Source organism: Schistocerca gregaria, chromosome 4 (assembly GCF_023897955.1).
Source record: "Schistocerca gregaria isolate iqSchGreg1 chromosome 4, iqSchGreg1.2, whole genome shotgun sequence".
Taxonomy (NCBI): domain Eukaryota; kingdom Metazoa; phylum Arthropoda; class Insecta; order Orthoptera; family Acrididae; genus Schistocerca; species Schistocerca gregaria.
Genome location: NC_064923.1, coordinates 728,307,014 through 728,325,195, shown reverse-complemented (window position 1 = coordinate 728,325,195; position 18,182 = coordinate 728,307,014). Strand labels below are relative to the sequence as shown.

The 18,182-nt window shown below is 43.7% G+C and overlaps 1 protein-coding gene across 2 annotated transcripts in view; it reads left to right on the top strand.

Moving 5' to 3' along the window:
- Window positions 1-18,182, top strand: part of LOC126266758 (atrial natriuretic peptide receptor 1-like) — a 1,377,759-nt gene that overhangs the window by 289,236 nt on the left and 1,070,341 nt on the right. For both annotated transcript variants that reach the window (XM_049971275.1, XM_049971274.1), the window contains exon 2: window positions 1,287-1,601. In XM_049971275.1, coding sequence (XP_049827232.1) covers window positions 1,301-1,601 — 301 coding nt within the window. In that variant the 5' untranslated portion in view covers window positions 1,287-1,300. The remainder of the gene's footprint in view (window positions 1-1,286; window positions 1,602-18,182) is intronic.

The window sequence follows — 18,182 nt, the reverse complement described above, 5'->3', positions numbered from 1 at the left end:
TCATCAATATGTGTTCTTTGAGCCATTTTCAGCACACAGTAACCATTAGCAGGTCTGAAAACGTCTGCACATTTAGTCGCTGCACCGTACTCTGCCAACACCGCTGCGTGTGTGGACCGCTGCCAGCGCCACCGTGCGACGACCGCAGGTCAAATGCACCCCATGGTCATACCGTAAGGTGATTTAAATCCGCAAACCACCCACCACAGCGTTGTTTCACCATGTATCAGCATTATCTTTAATTTATGAGCATGAGTGTAGTATTTGATTGCATGAAGTTGAAACATCCACTTAGAAAAATTTATGAATTACTATGCTGGCTAACGCCTTACGTTATTTGAACGTACTCAGACATTTCGCTCTTTACTTATTCTGATCAACACTAAACTGACACACAATATTTTTAGCACAACGCAATCTGACTTTCAATAATCCTTACAAAAGAATGGCCCTGACTAACATTAACCTATACCTTTCACAAATCACTTACTTCACAAAAATCTTCGTTACTCGAACTACTGCAATACAACGAGCGCCACAAACTACTGAAGTCACTAACTACTGATAGGCATAGTTAACCAATGAATGATTTTAGTAGAGAACAAGCAATGTAATTACCTTAATAGTGTCCAAAAGTCATTATGTATAGGTCTATGATATCCAATATTACAAATTTACTCTTTCTGATGGACACTGAAGGCACTAACTACTGATAGGTATAGTTAACAAATGAAAGATTTTGGTAGAGAACAAGCAATGTAATTACCCTAATAGTGTCCAAAAGTCATTATATATAGGTCTATGATATCCAATATTACAAATTTACTCTTTCTGATGGACACACGTCCCGATCGTCCGCTCTCAAAACTCTGCCAACTCTCTCCCCACATCCACCACTGCTGGCGGCTCACCTCCAACTGCGCAACGCTACGCGCTGTTAACAGCCGACTGCCCAACACTACAATACCAACCAGCCACAGACTGCACACAGCACAGCCAGTGATTTTCATACAGAGCGCTACGTGGCGTTACCAATATAAAAACCTAGACTACTTACAAAGTAATAGTCAAAAGGTTTAAGATGCACAGCGTAGAAGAGTGTGTCTCATGTGAGGTAAGCAGAGCTGTAGTTCACGTTTGTTATTGCCTGAGATAAATAAGCAAATGAAGAATCGAAAATTGGCCTCACGCACGGAGTTTTGTGCCGTTGCGCGGTCTGGCGAGACAGGCAGGCAGGCAGGCAGCGCGCACAGCGCCGAGCGTCGGTAACCGGGGTAACGCGGCAGGCGGCGACGATGTGATGTGGCGCGGGCGCTGGCTGCTGGTGGCGGCGGCCGCCGTCGCGCTGCTCCCGCTGGCCGCCCCCGCCGCCCCCAGCGCCGCCCCCGACCGCCGGCGGCTGGTGCAGCTGGCGCTGATCGCGCCCGACGACCCCGAGCACGAGCAGTCGCTGCGCGCCGTGCTGCCCAGCGTGCAGCTGGCGGTGCGCGACGTGGAGCGCCGCTTCGGCTGGCGCGTGCTGCTGCGCGCCAACGACTCGCGCTGCTCCAGCACCAACGGCCCCCTCTCCGCCTTCGAGTTCTACACCAAGAAGCAAGCAGGTATTCCGCCAGCTGCCGCGCCGACTGCCCGCCCGCTGCCGGCGCCGCGCTGCAGCCGCCGCACGCTTACTCGCTTTAATTTCCACCCGCCGTGTCTTCAGAATGCAGCCTGCGGTACAAACCGTCTGCATGGCTAAGCGACGTCATACCTGCCCGTAACAAACGTTCACTCGGAACATTACTAACAAGGGAACCTCCCCATCGCACCCCCCTCAGATTTAGTTATAAGTTGGCACAGTGGATAGGCCTTGAAAAAACTGAACACAGATCAGTCGAGAAAACAGGAAGAAGTTATGTCGAACTATGAAAAAATAAGCACAATATACAAACTGAGTAGTCGATGCGCAAGATATGCAACATCAGGGAGGGTATGAGCTAAAGAGCGCCGTGGTCCCATGGCTAGCGTGAGCAGCTGCGGAACGAGAGGTCCGTGGTTCGAGTCTTCCCTCGAGTGAAAAGTTCATTTTCTTTATTTTCGCAGAGCTGTAGTCTGTCCGTTCGTTCATTGACGTCTCTGTTCACTGTAAAAAAGTTTAGTGTCTGTGTTTTGCGACCCCACCGCAAAACCGTGCGATTAGTAGACGAAAAGAGGTGCATCTCCAATGAGAACATCTCATGTATTTAATGCACTCTCGTCCAAAGTAACGAACAGTCAACTGTCAGTCAGGGAGCCTCGTTAGCAGGAATACTCTCTCTTCCGTGCGCTGTGGTCGACTGACGTCGTGTGTTTCGATGTTTCTTTAGGTATAGTGTCCCCATACTACGGCTCAGAAACCTCGCATCGGACGGACGGACGGACAGATAATAATCGTCTGAAAATAAAAAAAATTAACTTTTTCACTCGATGGAAGACCTGAACCAAGGACCTCTCGTTCCGCAGCTGCTCACGCTAACCACGGGACCACGGCACTCCTGCGCTCACACTGTCCTCGACGTTGCCTATCTTTGCACGGACTACTCAGTTTGCACAACTTGCTTTTTTTTTCATAGTTCCATAGAACTTCTTCCCGCTTTCTCGATTGATCTGTGTTCAGTTTTTAAGGCCTATTCACTGTGCCAACTTATAACTAAATCTGAAGGTGGTGCGATGCCAAGGTTCCCTTGTAAGGCCGGTACTACACTATCAAACTTCTTTGTCAAATATCTTTGTCCAATATCTTTGTCAAAGATATTTGATGGTGTAATAGGGAACTATGTCAAATGTCGTCCAATGTTTTATCAAATCTAGGGCTCCGCTGTAGATTTGATCAAAGAAGTCGCTTGTCTTCTGTTCACTGTAGTGTGACATGTTACCACATGGAGCGCTACCATCGAGCATTCTGTCGTCTGAAGTGTTTTTATAAACATTGCCGGTAAATACAATTGGTGTGTGCCGACAACTACAAAATTAATAGAGATGTATGAAGCTCAAGAGGCGCTTTACAACGTGAGGCGCCCTCAATACAAAAATAAGTTACGAAGACTGGAGACCTGACCTGACCTAACCTAACCTAACACTCTCTTGTAGCAAGGAATCTGAGAGTTACAGTGAGCTTGTCTTGTGCAGATGTAGCAGTTCTTAAGTGAATATTGTGCTTTGTGATATGAGGATACACTTCCCTGAGCACATATAGAAATGTATGCTCATCCATTCTTAAGTAATTGAGGTACGACTTGACGTCCTCCACTATAAGCTCACGTAAAAAGTTTTGTAGAATTCTTTTATCGTGTCATCGTAAAACCCACGGCTTCACGCAGGTCTGTTTCCTTTTTTTCCCCCGCTTCTCTTTCGCATGTACACACAGTGCAATTGTGGTACATGCAACTGCTGTGGTTAACAACAAGTTGTTGTCAGCCATCTTGAACTTTGAAGAAAAATATGATGACAGTGTAATACCCCTTCTAGCGCTACGTCAAAGGTCTTTGTCAAATATATTTGACGGAATATTTGATCACATCTTTGATCAAATATTTGACAAAGAAGTTTGATAGTGTAATACCGGCCTAATGACAAACTTCTGACGGAGAGGGTTCCGTATTAGCTAGTAAGATGCTGGCATGAATAAAGACGAAACTACGATACTAGCCGTCGGCTTTGAACATGCGATACATACGTAAACAACAATAGGATTATAACACATCGCACGCGATATTTCAGGGTTGGCCAACCTTCTGGTTCGCACGGGCTGCATTGGAAGAAGACGAGTATTGTTGACCCACACATAACGTACTTAGCACTAACAGTAACCAGAGAGAAACAACAACAAAGGGTTGAACCATTGAGAGAGAATAGTATCGTGTGGTGGTAGTTTCAAAGCGAAAATATTCAGTTATCATAACTTTAAGTAAACGGAATTTTAGAGATTATTCTTATTTTTAACGATCGTGTGACGAACGCTCACTTCTTGGGCCGCATTGAGACTCGTTTCGTGCCACATGTGGCGCGCGGGCGGCGGAATGGACACTCCTGCGATATTTTGAAACACAAAAGTCACAGACAATTTTCATTACGAAAATTCACAACACAAGGAGAAAATAGTTCAATTTGGAACTATTATGATGAATCAAACGTAAGTAAGAGAAATATTTCTCGTTATCGGAAATAAAATGAAACGAGAATCGTACAAAGAAGCTCTACTGTTGCAACGGACATAACAAAACAAAATACGGACTAAAAAATTATCTTTCGTAAGTAAATCGTGGCTGGTATCGGAAATTACACTTTACTTTTATAGCTCAAACTGAGATTGCAATACACAGTTTCAGAAGTAAATATTTAACTGTTTTACACGAAGAATTTTAACGATTTATCCGAAAAGAAACGAATGAAGTGCCGTAAAGAAACTGTACAAATGTAATGGTGACCTGCATGCACAATGCAAAATGCAAAATCAAAACTAGTGTTGAAAAAGACGCTTTAACTACGTAGCTCAAGTGGAGACTTCGATACGCGCTTACAAATATAGAGGTTGGTTCAGCTGTCTTACCCATGGGTTGTATGCAACACATAATGTGCCTTCAAGTAACACGCACAAAATTTTCATATTCTCTCTCTCACTACGCGATATTTAATCGTATGGAAATGAAGTCCTTTGCTTCTTGACAGAGCGTAGGGGAAGAATGCGAGAGATCCGAACTGCCGTACTAGGAAAGGCCCTAATGGAAGTGGTTTGCCGTTGGCTTCCGCCGACCGTAATGGGGATGAATGATAATGATTATGACGACACAACACGACCCAGTTATCTCGGGGCAGGTGAAAATCTCTGACCCCGCCAGGAATCAAACTCGGGACCCCATGCTCGGGAAGCGAGAACGCTACCGCGAGACCACGAGCTGCCAACCTGTTTACTAGTACCACAGAAAAAATGAACAGGTCCTTTTAGTAGGAAATTTGATTTTCTTAAATTTTGTATTGGGTTACGTCTGCACTAGAGGCCATTATTTTCAAATTATTCAATAGATAAGAACAAAACTGACAGTTAAACGCGTTTTTCTTAAATAATTCGAAAAAAGTGGCCTCCAGCGAAAACGAATCGCAGTGTAAAATTTAACTGCATTAAATTTCGTATAAAAATTGCCCGTTCATTTTTGTATAAGATCAATAGTCTGCCCATAGCAAGTCAGAGAATAAGAAAATCTTGCGGATGGTATTTGTGAACATTGCAGGTTGCATAAATCCCAGCATAGTAGTGCATGCAAACGATTGTCACAGAGGAAGAACTTTTACTGTTTGTCGTAAAGAAAACGAACAGAGTACAGGAAAATTTTCCTATAGATGCAGTGAGGACCACAATACATGTCATGAACCAAAACGAAGTTAACCGTATACAAATCGAATCAAGTATCGAAAAAGACTGTTCATCTTTACATCTTAAGTGAAGACTGCGACACACAGTTACTAATATATGTGCATATCATGAGAAAATCGAAGTGGATATCACAAAAATATAACGTGATTTATCTGAAGGAAAACAAACCGAGTATCCTAAGAAAAAGCATTACAGCTGCGGTGGTTCTACGAAAAATTGCTATAATTAAAATTGCGATGAACTGCGCGTATTTCTGTAAGCATAATTTACCTCGAAAGGAAAGAAAATATAACGACAAATACCTCTGCTGAAATGCAAATCAAAATGGACACCAGTGTCAGAGCAGTGATTACCATTAAATCATTGATCAAAGCCGGCGGTTACTATTGCAATGATTTCCCAAGACTCCGCAAAGATATGCCCACCCCAAGCCTTATTAATATCAGAGTGCTAATGGTCGAGACAGGGCGCTTAATAGCTTAATAGTTGATAGGACACTGTCATAATATACAGTAGAGAAGGGTTGAAACACCCGTCCGCCAATGTGATATAAGTTAACCACAATTTCATTAAATGATTTGAAGCTAATACTGGAATGAATTCGAACAAGTATGCACACCCTACTTCCCAATACTTGTCTAATATGATTCTATGGGATCTAAAGATGTCGTTATCGGTGGGTTTTGAACGTCGTATGCTCTCTTATTCTTTCATATGTTTCCGAGTAAACGTCCGCCGGAAATCAGAAGCCAACGAATTGTTTTAAATAACGCTAAGGTAATAAAAGTTAGAACCGAAAGTGTTACAGTAATTAAAGTAAAATGTTGAGAATCGCAGAACAAATTCACGCCAATATTGGGATGTTTGGAAATAGAACTTGTAACGATTACGGCCTGAGTGGAATCGTAAATTTTGGTCTAGAAGCTAACACTAAGGTAAACACTCTGAATTATAAAACGATAATTGCTGCCGCACTGATATAAGAACCCGTAGTTAATTACGAACTCTGTTGATATTTAAAATAATGATACAGGCAGACAAAGTGAACCCTGTGTCTGAATGATATAGGTACGTTACGGAACCATTTGACGAGCGGTATCGTCACGTCGATGACGAACCATCTTCTTTCGTGCTTCTCCTCTGGAGAATTCGCATACTCCCAGAGTACATCAAGTGCTTTATGTGTTACGCTCCGAAGCACAATACAATTCAGTGAAGCGCTGCACGCATCACGTGACCAGACTTCGCTCGGTCGACCTATAGCGCTGCGTTTTGCGACCTCAGCTTTGGCTAAATCACGGCGAGATGGCGACCGAGCTATAAGACGAATATTACCCAGCGCCTCGCGTGCGAGATGAGAATCTGAGCTCTCATGTAAATCTCAATTACTGTTCGCGTCTCCCGCGTGGCATGGTCAGCTCTCCCGTCCCGCATTGTTCCTATATGCTAAGCTTGCGGCGGCGATGGCGCAGCGCTTGTAGCGGCGGCGGCGAAGTTGGAGCAGATTACGCGATAACTTGCATGCGTGCAGTTCCTGTTCTCCCTCTCGCTGGCGTACAATTTCGCCGTTTACGCTCTTTTACAATTCAGATTACTCAGTAAGCGGGAGCGTGTCTCTCGGCGCGCCTGCTTAGATCTTAAGATTTATACAGTGTATGTGTACTTGTACTGCAGCGCTGCATGACTCTGGCTGCGATGATGAAGGAGGGACCTGGCAGGTCGCACTACCTTGGGCAGAGCGCAGCAACCGCCTCCACCCCTCCCTCCACCCCCGCCCCCACTGCGACTGAGGTACCGAGGGGGCGAGAGTTACAGCCAGGCAGAGAGCCGCTGGCCACTCTCCAGGGGTGGCCGCAATTTATTTCCGCCCCGGCCAGCTCTGTGCGAGCGCGGTGCGCTGAATTCACAGTAGGGGCAGCACGGCTTCCAAAATGCGTCATGCGGTATTTTTTTGCCAGCCACACTGCTGTGAACTCGGTGCAGTACTCGCACAGAGCCATTTCCTCTGAGTGCTTTGTGTAACCTTACTTTCAACGTCCACTTTTAATTTCTCGACAGGCAACAGTATTTAACTGCGTTCAGCCTTCCTCGAGCTACCGATGTACGTAATCCTTGCTACATGAAATACTTTAGCAGGGGAGGATCTGGGAACGGTAAGGCGACAGGCCACAAGAAACATAAAACTTTTTTTTTTAAAAAAAGACAAATTTGCTAGAGAAAAATTTTCCAAGCTGTAGTTAGAAACTTACTTTAACTTACGAAATTAACAATCTCAAATAAATTTAAGGAATGACCGATGAATATTTAATATCCAGGGTGAGACAGGAGCACAGACATGTGGTTCTAAGGGTGATATAGTGATTCTGAACAAAAAGCTTCATAAGTACGTGTGCCCTATTTCGAATGGTTTATGACACACAACACACTTAATATAACATTTGTACGTTTTTCTTTAAAAACTGGAAAACCGCATCCTTCAGCGGGAACGTTTCACAGTAGAAAATTGAACTACATTTCCTACAAAAAATTCCAAGTTCATTTTTTCTCGATGACTTATATTTTGTCCGGCCGCTGTAGCCGATCGGTTCTAGGTGCTTCAGTCTGGAACTGCACGACCGCTACAGTCGCAAGTTCGAATACTGCCTCGGGCATGGATGTGTGTTGTGTTCTTAGGTTTTAGGGGACTGAAGACCTCAGATGTTAAGTCCCATAGTGTTCAGAGCCGTTTGAACCATTTTGATTTGAATTAATATTTTGAGCGAAGACGATGGGAAAATGTTGAAAATCTCTTTAGGTTGGGTAGTTTTTGCTGACCAATTTGAGATGGTTTCCCGACTTGGAAGACCACAAGTGTCCTGTATCAAATTCTTCGCCTCAACGGCCTCTGTACTAGTTTGGCACCTTATAAACAAAGACGATGTTTGAATAATACACAAGATAAATAACAATGTACATTAAATGTGTAGTATCTTAGTAAGCATTCGGAATACGGCATACGTCCATATGAACTTTTTTGTTCAGAATTACTGTTGCTATCACTCCTCAAAGCATACACCTTACCTCCTGCCTCACACTGTGTACGGTTTAAGTTGAATTTAGGAGTTGTGAGATCGAGTAAACCTTGACCTCACTTAGGTGGTTCTCAGACAACGTAAAATCATCAACGCACAATACAACTTCAGCTACTACTTAAAAAGAAAGGAAACATTTTAAGGAACCAATGTACCTATTACATACATTAATCATTGAAAAACATTTAAGTAACGGTTTAATTAACAGCTGTAAAGACACGATAAGAACATGCAGAGAACGACTCTGAAATAATGTGAAACACAGAGGAAAGAAATATTTTTGACCGGTTATAAATAATATAGTAAAATGCAAATTTCCGCCAAACAACAAGTAGCAATGTACATAAATTGGTTTTAGATAGAGATTATTCAGAATGGTTTTTTTTGTTTACTGGCTTTTGGAACGTGCCCATAAGGCCATCTTAACACTGGAAACGTTATACTTTTTTCAGCAATTCGTCGTCTACATAATTGTAATCTGTAACCTGGTACGATGTTACATAGGCTTTAGCAAAGGACAGGTTCCGGTGTAAAACAAATTTTCGCAGACACAGTATACTGAAGCGAGTAAAAGAGACGAAGATTTTACAAAGGATACACAAAAGTAGTATGCTAAAAGTATCAGAATCCTACTGGTAGCGCAGTAAGAATTGATAAATTGCTGTTGGTGTACGGTATATTGCCAATTGAATCGATACTAATGACTGTGTGTTTAGAGTAACAATCAAATGTTCTTTTGAGTTTCCTGTAATAATAGACTACTACCAGCACTTGTCCTTGGACGGGCATCGTCTCGTTATCAGTAGACAACGACTGAGGGCAACGTGGATCGCCGTTAAGTCGAAGCAGCAGAGACAGTGTCTGCCCACTGGCGGGTTGCGAAAGAGGAGGTTGCTGAGCTACAAAAATGGTTCAAATGGCTCTGAGCACTATGGGACTCAACTGCTGTGGTCATCAGTCCCCTAGAACTTAGAACTACTTAAACCTAACTAACCTAAGAACATCACACACATCCATGCCCGAGGCAGGATTCGAACCTGCGACCGTAGCAGTCGCACGCTGAGCTACAGGCAAAGAGGTTACATCGCGCTTTCTTTTTCATATCGGAACAGATCACGGGTCGCTACAGGTCGCGAGAATCCATTTCATGACATCTCTGCGGCGTAATCATAAAGCTTTAATCATTAGCTTGGAAAGGAAAAAAATCAATCTACTACTTTAAACCGTGGTGTCTGTCCTCTAAACACTCACCCTTCACTGTGACTCATTTTTATAGCAGCGGATGATCTTCGCTGAGTCTTTGGTTGTAAAAGTCTGCATTTTGATTGTTCAGGAGACGTTCCACAATGAAAGTCACCGCGTTGTAACTCTGCAAATGCTTGGAATGTTATATTCCTCATCCGACGAAAGAGGAAGAAATCAATCATGTCAACGAAATAGGGGGGAGTGAGAAGGGATGGCAAAATTTGACATATATAGACGCAGATGTGTGACTGTGTCCTATGTTGTAGTGAAGCAAACATTCCGCCTTGGACAGTTTTACACTATGCTTCGTCTCGATAGCCTCCATAAAACCATCAGGTTAGTACACTCTGGTAACAGTTTGCCCTTGACGAGTACAGTGCGCTAACATGCCAGTCCTAAACACATTGAGCGTTACCTTGCAGCCGTGCCTGGATCATCGCCCTTCACTGCAGGAATAAATCTGCGTACGTGTATCGACTGCTATTTGCTTCGCTTCCCCGTCTCACCTATGTACATCTACAGCTACGTCAATATTTCGCAAGCCACCTTACGGTGTTTGGCGGAGCGTATTTTGTGTGCTAGTGTCTTTTCCTCCTTTCCTGATCCAGCCTCGTAAAGTTCATGAGAAGAATAGTTACTGCTAGCTTCCTTGTGGGTTCGAGTCTTTCTGATTTTATCTTCATGATCTTTTCGAGAAGTACACACAGGAGGAAAGAATATGTTGGTTGACTCTTCTAGGAACGTTCGCTTCTGAATCTCAATGGTAGACCACACTGTGCTGGAGAACGCATCTCTTATAGTGTCTGCCACTGAAGTTGACTGAGGGACTTCATAACGCTTTCGTGCTTAATAAATAAACCCGTATCGAAATGTTTTGTTCTTCTTTGGATCTTCTGTATTACATCTATCAATCTTATTCCGTGTGGACCCTAAACTGACGAACTGTATTCGTTGTTGGTGGAGCAAGTGTTTTGTAAGCTACTTCCTTTCCTGATGCTGAGGATTCTTCCAATTAAACTCATTCTGCTGTTTGCTCTACTCGCAATAAATTTTGCGAGGTCCTTCGACCTTAAATCGATCCACACGCATAGTCCTAGATATTTTGTGGAAGTAACTGCTGACGGGGATTATTCTGGAATCGTGTAATCATACAGTAAAGAGTATCTCTGTCTTTGTATTCACAATACATTGCATTTGTTTATGCTGAGGTTCAGTTGCACTCCCTGCATGAAGTTTCGTAACTCTGCAGCTCATACTGCATATCGTTACAATTTTCTAGCGTTGCTACTTTTCTGTACACAACAGCATCACCTACTTAAAAGCCTCATGGAACTTTCGGCGTTCTACTAGTTCATTTACATATATTATAAAAGTAATTGTGCTATAACACTCCCTGTCGCATTGTCCAAAGTTACTCCTGCGTCTGAAGACTTCTCCCTGTTCAGAGTGACATGCTGTATTCTTTTTGCCAGAAGCTCTTCAGTGCACTCGCACAGTTTGTCTGGTATTCCGTATACTCATATTTTGTTCAGCAGGCGACGGTGCGTAACTGTATCGAAAGCCTTCCGAAAGTGAAGGGGCACTGCTTCTATTTCGGGGTCTGTATCTATTGCTTTCTGGATGTCACAGTAGGGGAAACAGAGCCAGGTGGGCTACACAAAATCGTTGTTTTCGAAACTCTTTTTGTTACTGTAGAGGACTTTTCCGGCCTCCAGAAATGTCGTAAGGCGCCAGAATAAAACGCGATCCAAAAGTATATAACTGACACTCGTCGGAGACTGCAAACCCTTCTTGAAAACGGCAAGGACCTATGGTTTTGCTAGTCATTAGGAACCCTCGCTCCCTAAGAGACCTGCGGTGCAGTACTGGTAGGACAGGACCAAGTTCTTTGGCATACTCTGCGTAGAACTGAACTGAAATCGTGTCACGCCAGCTCCAGTGGCCTTTACTCTGTTGAGACATTTCAGTTGCTCTCTGTCACTTGGTCACTTATTTCGATACTCGAGACTTTGTCGCTCGTACGATGAGGTAGAGGAGGAACTACAGTGCGATCTTCCTCTGTGAAACAGTTAGGAAAGAAACGTTTACTACCTCAGTATTTTCTGTGTCATTCTCTGTTTTAGTGTTATTATGCTCTCAAAGTGTCTGGATAGAAGACATCAATCTGTTAACTGGTCTGACAATAGACCAGAAATTGTTAGAGTCTTCTGTCAAGTTGGTAGCTAGAGTTCTACTTCCGTATTTGTTGAACGCTTAACGGATAGCCATCTTTACTATACTTCTTGGCTCCGCTTGATAATTGTTTATCTGTGAGGCTGTGGCTACGTTTGAATTTTGAGTGAAACTCTCTTTGCTTTCACAGCAGCGTCCTAACACGGTTGTGGAACCACGGTGAATATTTTTAATCCCTCACAATTTCGCTCAGGACACCATTGTCTGAAGCGTATTGTACCATAGTCTTGAATTTTTCCCATTGTCATTACTGCAGACGAAATTTGGTTGATGACCCTTCAGATAATGTGAAATCTCTCTTTTGCCTCTCTTGCTAAACGCAAAGGTCTTCCTGCCTTTCTTTGTATCCTTATTTTCGCCAACGAGTGGGGCAACTTCACCCACGAAGTGGTGGTAGCCCCTCTCTGTGGCATTCTGCCACGTCTCCATGTCGACCCACATTAGTCTGCTAATTCCTTACGAACCGAGCGGTCTGGACTGTGCGGCTGAGCCCGGCGGAGGTTCGAGTCCTCCCTCGGGCATGGGAGTGTGTGTTTGTCCTTAGGATAATTTAGGTTCAGTAGTGTGTAAGCTTAGGGACTGATTAGCAGTTAAGTCTCATAAGATTTCACACACATTTGAACACAATTCCTTACGACCGATTGACATAGCACTTTAGTGCTATGGCTAATTGGCTAATGTTAGCGCTGGAAAGTTTTATCAGCAAGAAACGAAGGAATTGAAGCCATTAGCTGCCAGTGGGTATTGATACAAATCAATGGGGAAAGTTGAAAAATTGAACCTGACTGGGATTCGAACACAGGTCACCTGCTTACTAGATAAATGCGCTGACCACTACGCCATCCGGACACAGATGGAGCAGCTGTTCGGACTACTGTATCACACTTCCCGTGAGATCCAAAATCTCAGCTTATCCACATACTACTGGTGTAATGCCTCTGCTGATTGTCCTCATTGCTCGTGGCATCATGCCGATTCCTGTAAGAGTTAGAGCTTAGTGTGCAGCTGCACTGAAGGAATCATTGGCCGCCATCGCTTTAATTATATATATCGAATCTGTCCGAAGGAACAGACATCACACGTATATAGTTACAAGTGACAGTTATGAAGCTAAATGAAAATAAATGTAAATTTGTTACAAACTACGGCGTGCTCACACTTTATTCAACATAAAAACGTCATTACAGATATTTGGATTAACGTTGTGACATGTTCAAGAAGTCTGCCATGATTGGCGACAATGTCGTGCAGACGAATAGCGAAATTCTGCATGACCCGCTGAAGTGTCGGATCATCGATACTGACCTCATGAAGAGCTGTTTTCAGCTCGGCAATGGTTTTGAGGTTGTTGCTATACATCTTGTCTTCAATATAGCCCCACAAAAAGAAGTTGCTTATGTTCAGATCCAGAGAACGTGACTGTCGTTTAAGTCCCATGTCAGTGATTTCTGAGTACTCCAGAATGCGGTCCCCAAGGTGTTTCTCCAGGACATGAAAAATTCTCCTCCTTCGATGAGGTCGAGCTCCGTCTTGTCAAAATCAGGCCCATTTTGGGTAATGGGGATGAAATCATCTTCCAAAACCTTCACGTACCGTTCGGTAGTCAGCGTGCCATCAAGGAATATCGCGCCGATGATTCCGTGACTGGACATTCCACAATACACAGTCACCCGCTGAGACTGAAGAGACTTCTCTAAAGCAAAATGCGGATCTTCAGTCCCCCAAGTGCGGCAATTGTGGTTATTGACGAACCCATCCAAACAAAAGTGCACTCCGTCACTAAACCAAACCAAGCAATTCCCATCATACCCCGTGGGCAGCCGTGCAGTTTTAACGTCATAACGCAAACCGTTCAGAAGTTATGACGATTTTATTTCATATACCGGGTGACCAAAAAGTCAGTATAAATTTGAAAACTTTATAAACCACGGAATAATGTAGATAGAGAGGTAAAAATTGACACACATACTTGGAATGACATGGGGTTTTATTAGAACAAAATTTAAAAAAAAGCCATCCCATATTGCTAGACGCGTGAAAGATCTCTTGCGCGCGTCGTTTGGTGATGATCGTGTGCTCAGCCGCCACTTTCGTCATGCTGGGCCTCCCAGGTCCCCAGACCTCGGTCTGTGCGATTATTGGCTTTGGAATTACCTGAAGTGTATCGTGATCGAACGATATCTCTAGGGATGCTTAAAGATAGCATCCGAAGCCAATGCCTCACCATAACTCTGGACATGCTTCAGTGCTCTTCACAACATTATTCCTACAACTATTGTTGAGGAATGATGGTGGACATATTGAGCATTTCCTGTAAAGAACATCATCTTTCCTTTGCCTTACTTTGTTTTGCTAATTATTGCTATTTTGATCAAATGAAGTGCCATTTGTCGGACATTTTTTGAACTTTTTTATTTTTTTGATTCTTTTAAAACCCCATGTCATTCCAAGCATGAGTGTCAATTGGTACCTCTCTATGTACATTATTCCGTGATTTATTCAGTTTTCAAATTTATAATGACTTTTTGATCACCCGGTAGTTATAATATATATCGCCACATGATACCAATTATACGTCATATGCAGCACACCAAAGCCACCAGTGTTCTGTTTTAGTGTGGTGTTCAATAACATTCCGTTCCTCTACCGTAAAGAGCAGACTAAAGTCTTCTGCACGAGTTACTTCACACGAGCCCTCGACCGGTAGGTCGCCTTTCGTCGTATTCGGTGGCACACCGTTTCCAGGTTGCCGTCGTAAGACGAAGACGCGAAACGTTGTGACGTTAGATAACAGGAGACAGGTAGTGAGCGTCCGAGTTATCGGGTTTGCACAGTAGGCACGGGGCGATAACACGCTATCAGTGTCGTAGCAGCGACGAACAGGCCACTTGCGCGTCTATGCTGAGCTACGGTCAGCAGCTAATGGCGTGCAGCAGGTGTTGCGGTGGCTGCCGGGGCCGTAACGTACCGGCTAAGCACCTGGCGACAGCGTTTGCGGGCGTGTTCGCAGAGCACAGCAAGTCGCCCTCCTGCGCAGTAATGCTGCCGGGACACACGAGCATGCCCGCGGGACAGCCACCGCTGTAAGTACTGTACTGCCGCAACGGCAGCTCACGCTCCCCGCAACTTGTAAGCACTGCAGCGTAGCGCGCCCAGCCAAAACTAAACCGAAAATCCACTACACGGTCTCAGTTGCAGACTGCCTGTTTGACAGCTTGCAAAGACAATAAAAATTTGGCTTCCATTATTTCATGCGGTAATGACGCAAATTTTAAAAAATTAAACCGCTTTCATAGTCTACGCATGTTGTTGTTGTTGTCGTCTTCAGTACAGAGACTGGTTTGATGCAGCTCTGCATGCTACTCTATCCTCTGCAAGCTTCTTCACCTCCCAGAACCTAATGCAACCTACATCGTTCTGAATCTATTTAGTGTATTCATCTCTTGGTCCCCCTCTACAATTTTTACCCTCCGCGCTGCCCTCCAGTACTAAATTGGTGATCCCTTGATGCTTCAGAATATGTCCTACCAACCGATCCCTTCTTCTAGTCAAATTGAGCCACAAATTTCTCTTCTCCCTAATTCTATTCAATACCTCCTCATTAGTTATGTGATCTACTCATCTAATCTTCAGCATTCATCTGTAGCGCCCCATTTCAAAGGTTCTATTCTGATATTCTCTAAACTATTTATCGTCCACGTTTCAGTCCCATATATGGCTACACTCCATACAAACACTTTCAGAAACGGCTTCCTGACACGTAAATCTACACTCGATGTTAACAAATTTCTCTTCTTCAGATACGCTTTCCTTGCCATTGCCAGTCTACATTTTATATCCTCTCTACTTCCACCATCATCAGTAATTTTGCTCCCCAAATAGCAAAACTTCGTTACTACTTTGAGTGTCTCATTTCCTAACCTAATTCCCTCAGTATCACCCGATTTAATTCGACTACATTGTATTATCCTCGTTTTGCTTTTGTTGATATTCGTCTTATATCCTCCTTTCAAGACTCTGTCCGTTCCGTTCAGCTGATCTTCTCGGTCCTTACTTGTCTCTGACAGAATTACAACGCCATCGGCGAACCTCAAAGTTTTCATTTCTTCTCCGTGGATTTTAATTCCTATTCCGAATTTTTCTTTTGTTTCCTTTACTGCTTGCTCCCTATACAGAGTGAATAACATCGGGGAGAGGCTACAACCCTGTCTCACTCCCTTCCTAACTACTGCTTTCCTTTCATGTCCCTCCACTCTTATAACTACCATATGGTCTCTGTACAAACTGTAAATAGCTTTTCGATCCCTGTATTTTACCCCTGCCACCTTCAGAATTTGAAACAGATACGCATTTAGATCGATAATCTTATTTGTTCAACACAGTAAATCAAATTTTATAGCTAGGAGCTGTTGAAATTAATATAAATACATAAAAAGGCAACCAGTCACATTTTTTAGCCTTGTCAGGCTCATCTTCAGATGGTGCACGGAAGGTTACACAGCTACTTCAAAGCGAAAATTTGGAAAATTTGTGGTAGCTTCCTATGGGACCAAACTGTTGAAGTCATTGGTCCCTAGGCTTACACATTACTTAATCTAACTTAATCTAAGGACAACACACACATCTATGCCCGAGGTCAGAGTCGAACCTCTGACGGGGGGAGCCGCACGAACCGTGGCGACGCGCCTCAGACCGCTCGCCTACCTTCGCGGCTTTCAAAGCGTGACGCTGGGTGCTGGCTTGCGTTATTATAGTTGGCTTTGTTGTTAACACCCATCTGTCTGCCTCCATTGCCATCAACATTTGGTAACAAATCACCTACTTTTACAGAATTTGTATGTATATACAGTGTAGTAGCAGAACTTTGCCAGCGTTCAGCAAGTGCTGTATATCTGTAACAGGCAACAATTCATTCTCGTGCTCATAAAATCAGCCCTGGACAATGCGAGCTGTAGGAACAGGTTCCCAGTCGTCTTAGAATACAGTATCGACATTGGAGAACAAATGTTATACCGTGGGATTGACCTGATCAGGCAAAAAGCCACATAATCATTGGCAGTAATGCGACCTGTTACAGTAACAATGGAGCCCACACAATACCACTATATGGCTTCCCAAATCCTGACCAAAGCCCGCCATATTTCACTCTTTGGCCGTAAACTGGGCCAGAAAACGGAAAAGGTGTTGAAGAAGACTGAAATGACCAAACGACTTTCTTTCATTCCTGTTCAGTCCTACTTCTATGGCGGGTATTTGCATCAATGATGTAATATTTTGTAATTCCAGCTCGCCGTGCCATTCCCTGTTTATGGAGCTTCTTCCTTTGTGTTATTTTGGGGCTGACAGGTTTCGTAAGCGCGACATTCATTTCTGCAGTCCCTTTTCTAGATATTGTCCGATATTTTTCGTCATAGTTCCCTTCAATGACCGTCTGTCACCATTACTCAACGCACACTTGCGTCCGCGCTGTGACGTAACAGATGACGTCTCTGCGCTTTACCTATATGCGACATAAATATTCCATGCGATGCCCCTTTGAAGCACCAAAGACTTCAGCTAGTGTGATTGCGGGAGCACCAACCATACGAACACCAACAATTTGCCCTCTTTCGAATTCACATAGCCCCGACTTAATAAACTGACTACCATAGAGAACGCTGTTCAGACCACGATTGATACTTGCAACGCATTGAGAACAATGCACAGGTGCCATCCGTGATGAAATACAACAACGTAACCTGACGGTTTTTGTAGCATCTGTATTTACGTTCCAGAGTGCACTTCTCGCGGTGTTCCCATATATTGCTCCAACCTCTGTACAACACTGATTCTCCAACGAACCTGCTATTCCAACAATAGTAGCACTGTCTTATATCATATGCTAGACAGCAAACTTTAAAATCTTGATATTTTATTACCGCAACTGGTTGAGATATTCACGGGTTGATTACGGAGTAAGTATACTACGTTTTCGTTCGGCGACCACATTTACCCGAGATCGGTGACGTTAGAATGGATGCACTACGGGGAGTGTGGCGCAAAACAACCCCATAGTAAGGGCTGAGTAGGCTAGGGAACGTCGAAATGCACCATTAAGCAACGGCGGTCATAAAACTATAGCCAGTTAGCGATGAGAGGGAGAAGCTTTTTTCAACAAGCGAACGTCTTTGGGTGTGACTAGCAGTTTTCCCCCTATTACGATGCTGTTGTCTTTCTGCAACACTGACAACTTTGTAGCGATGCAG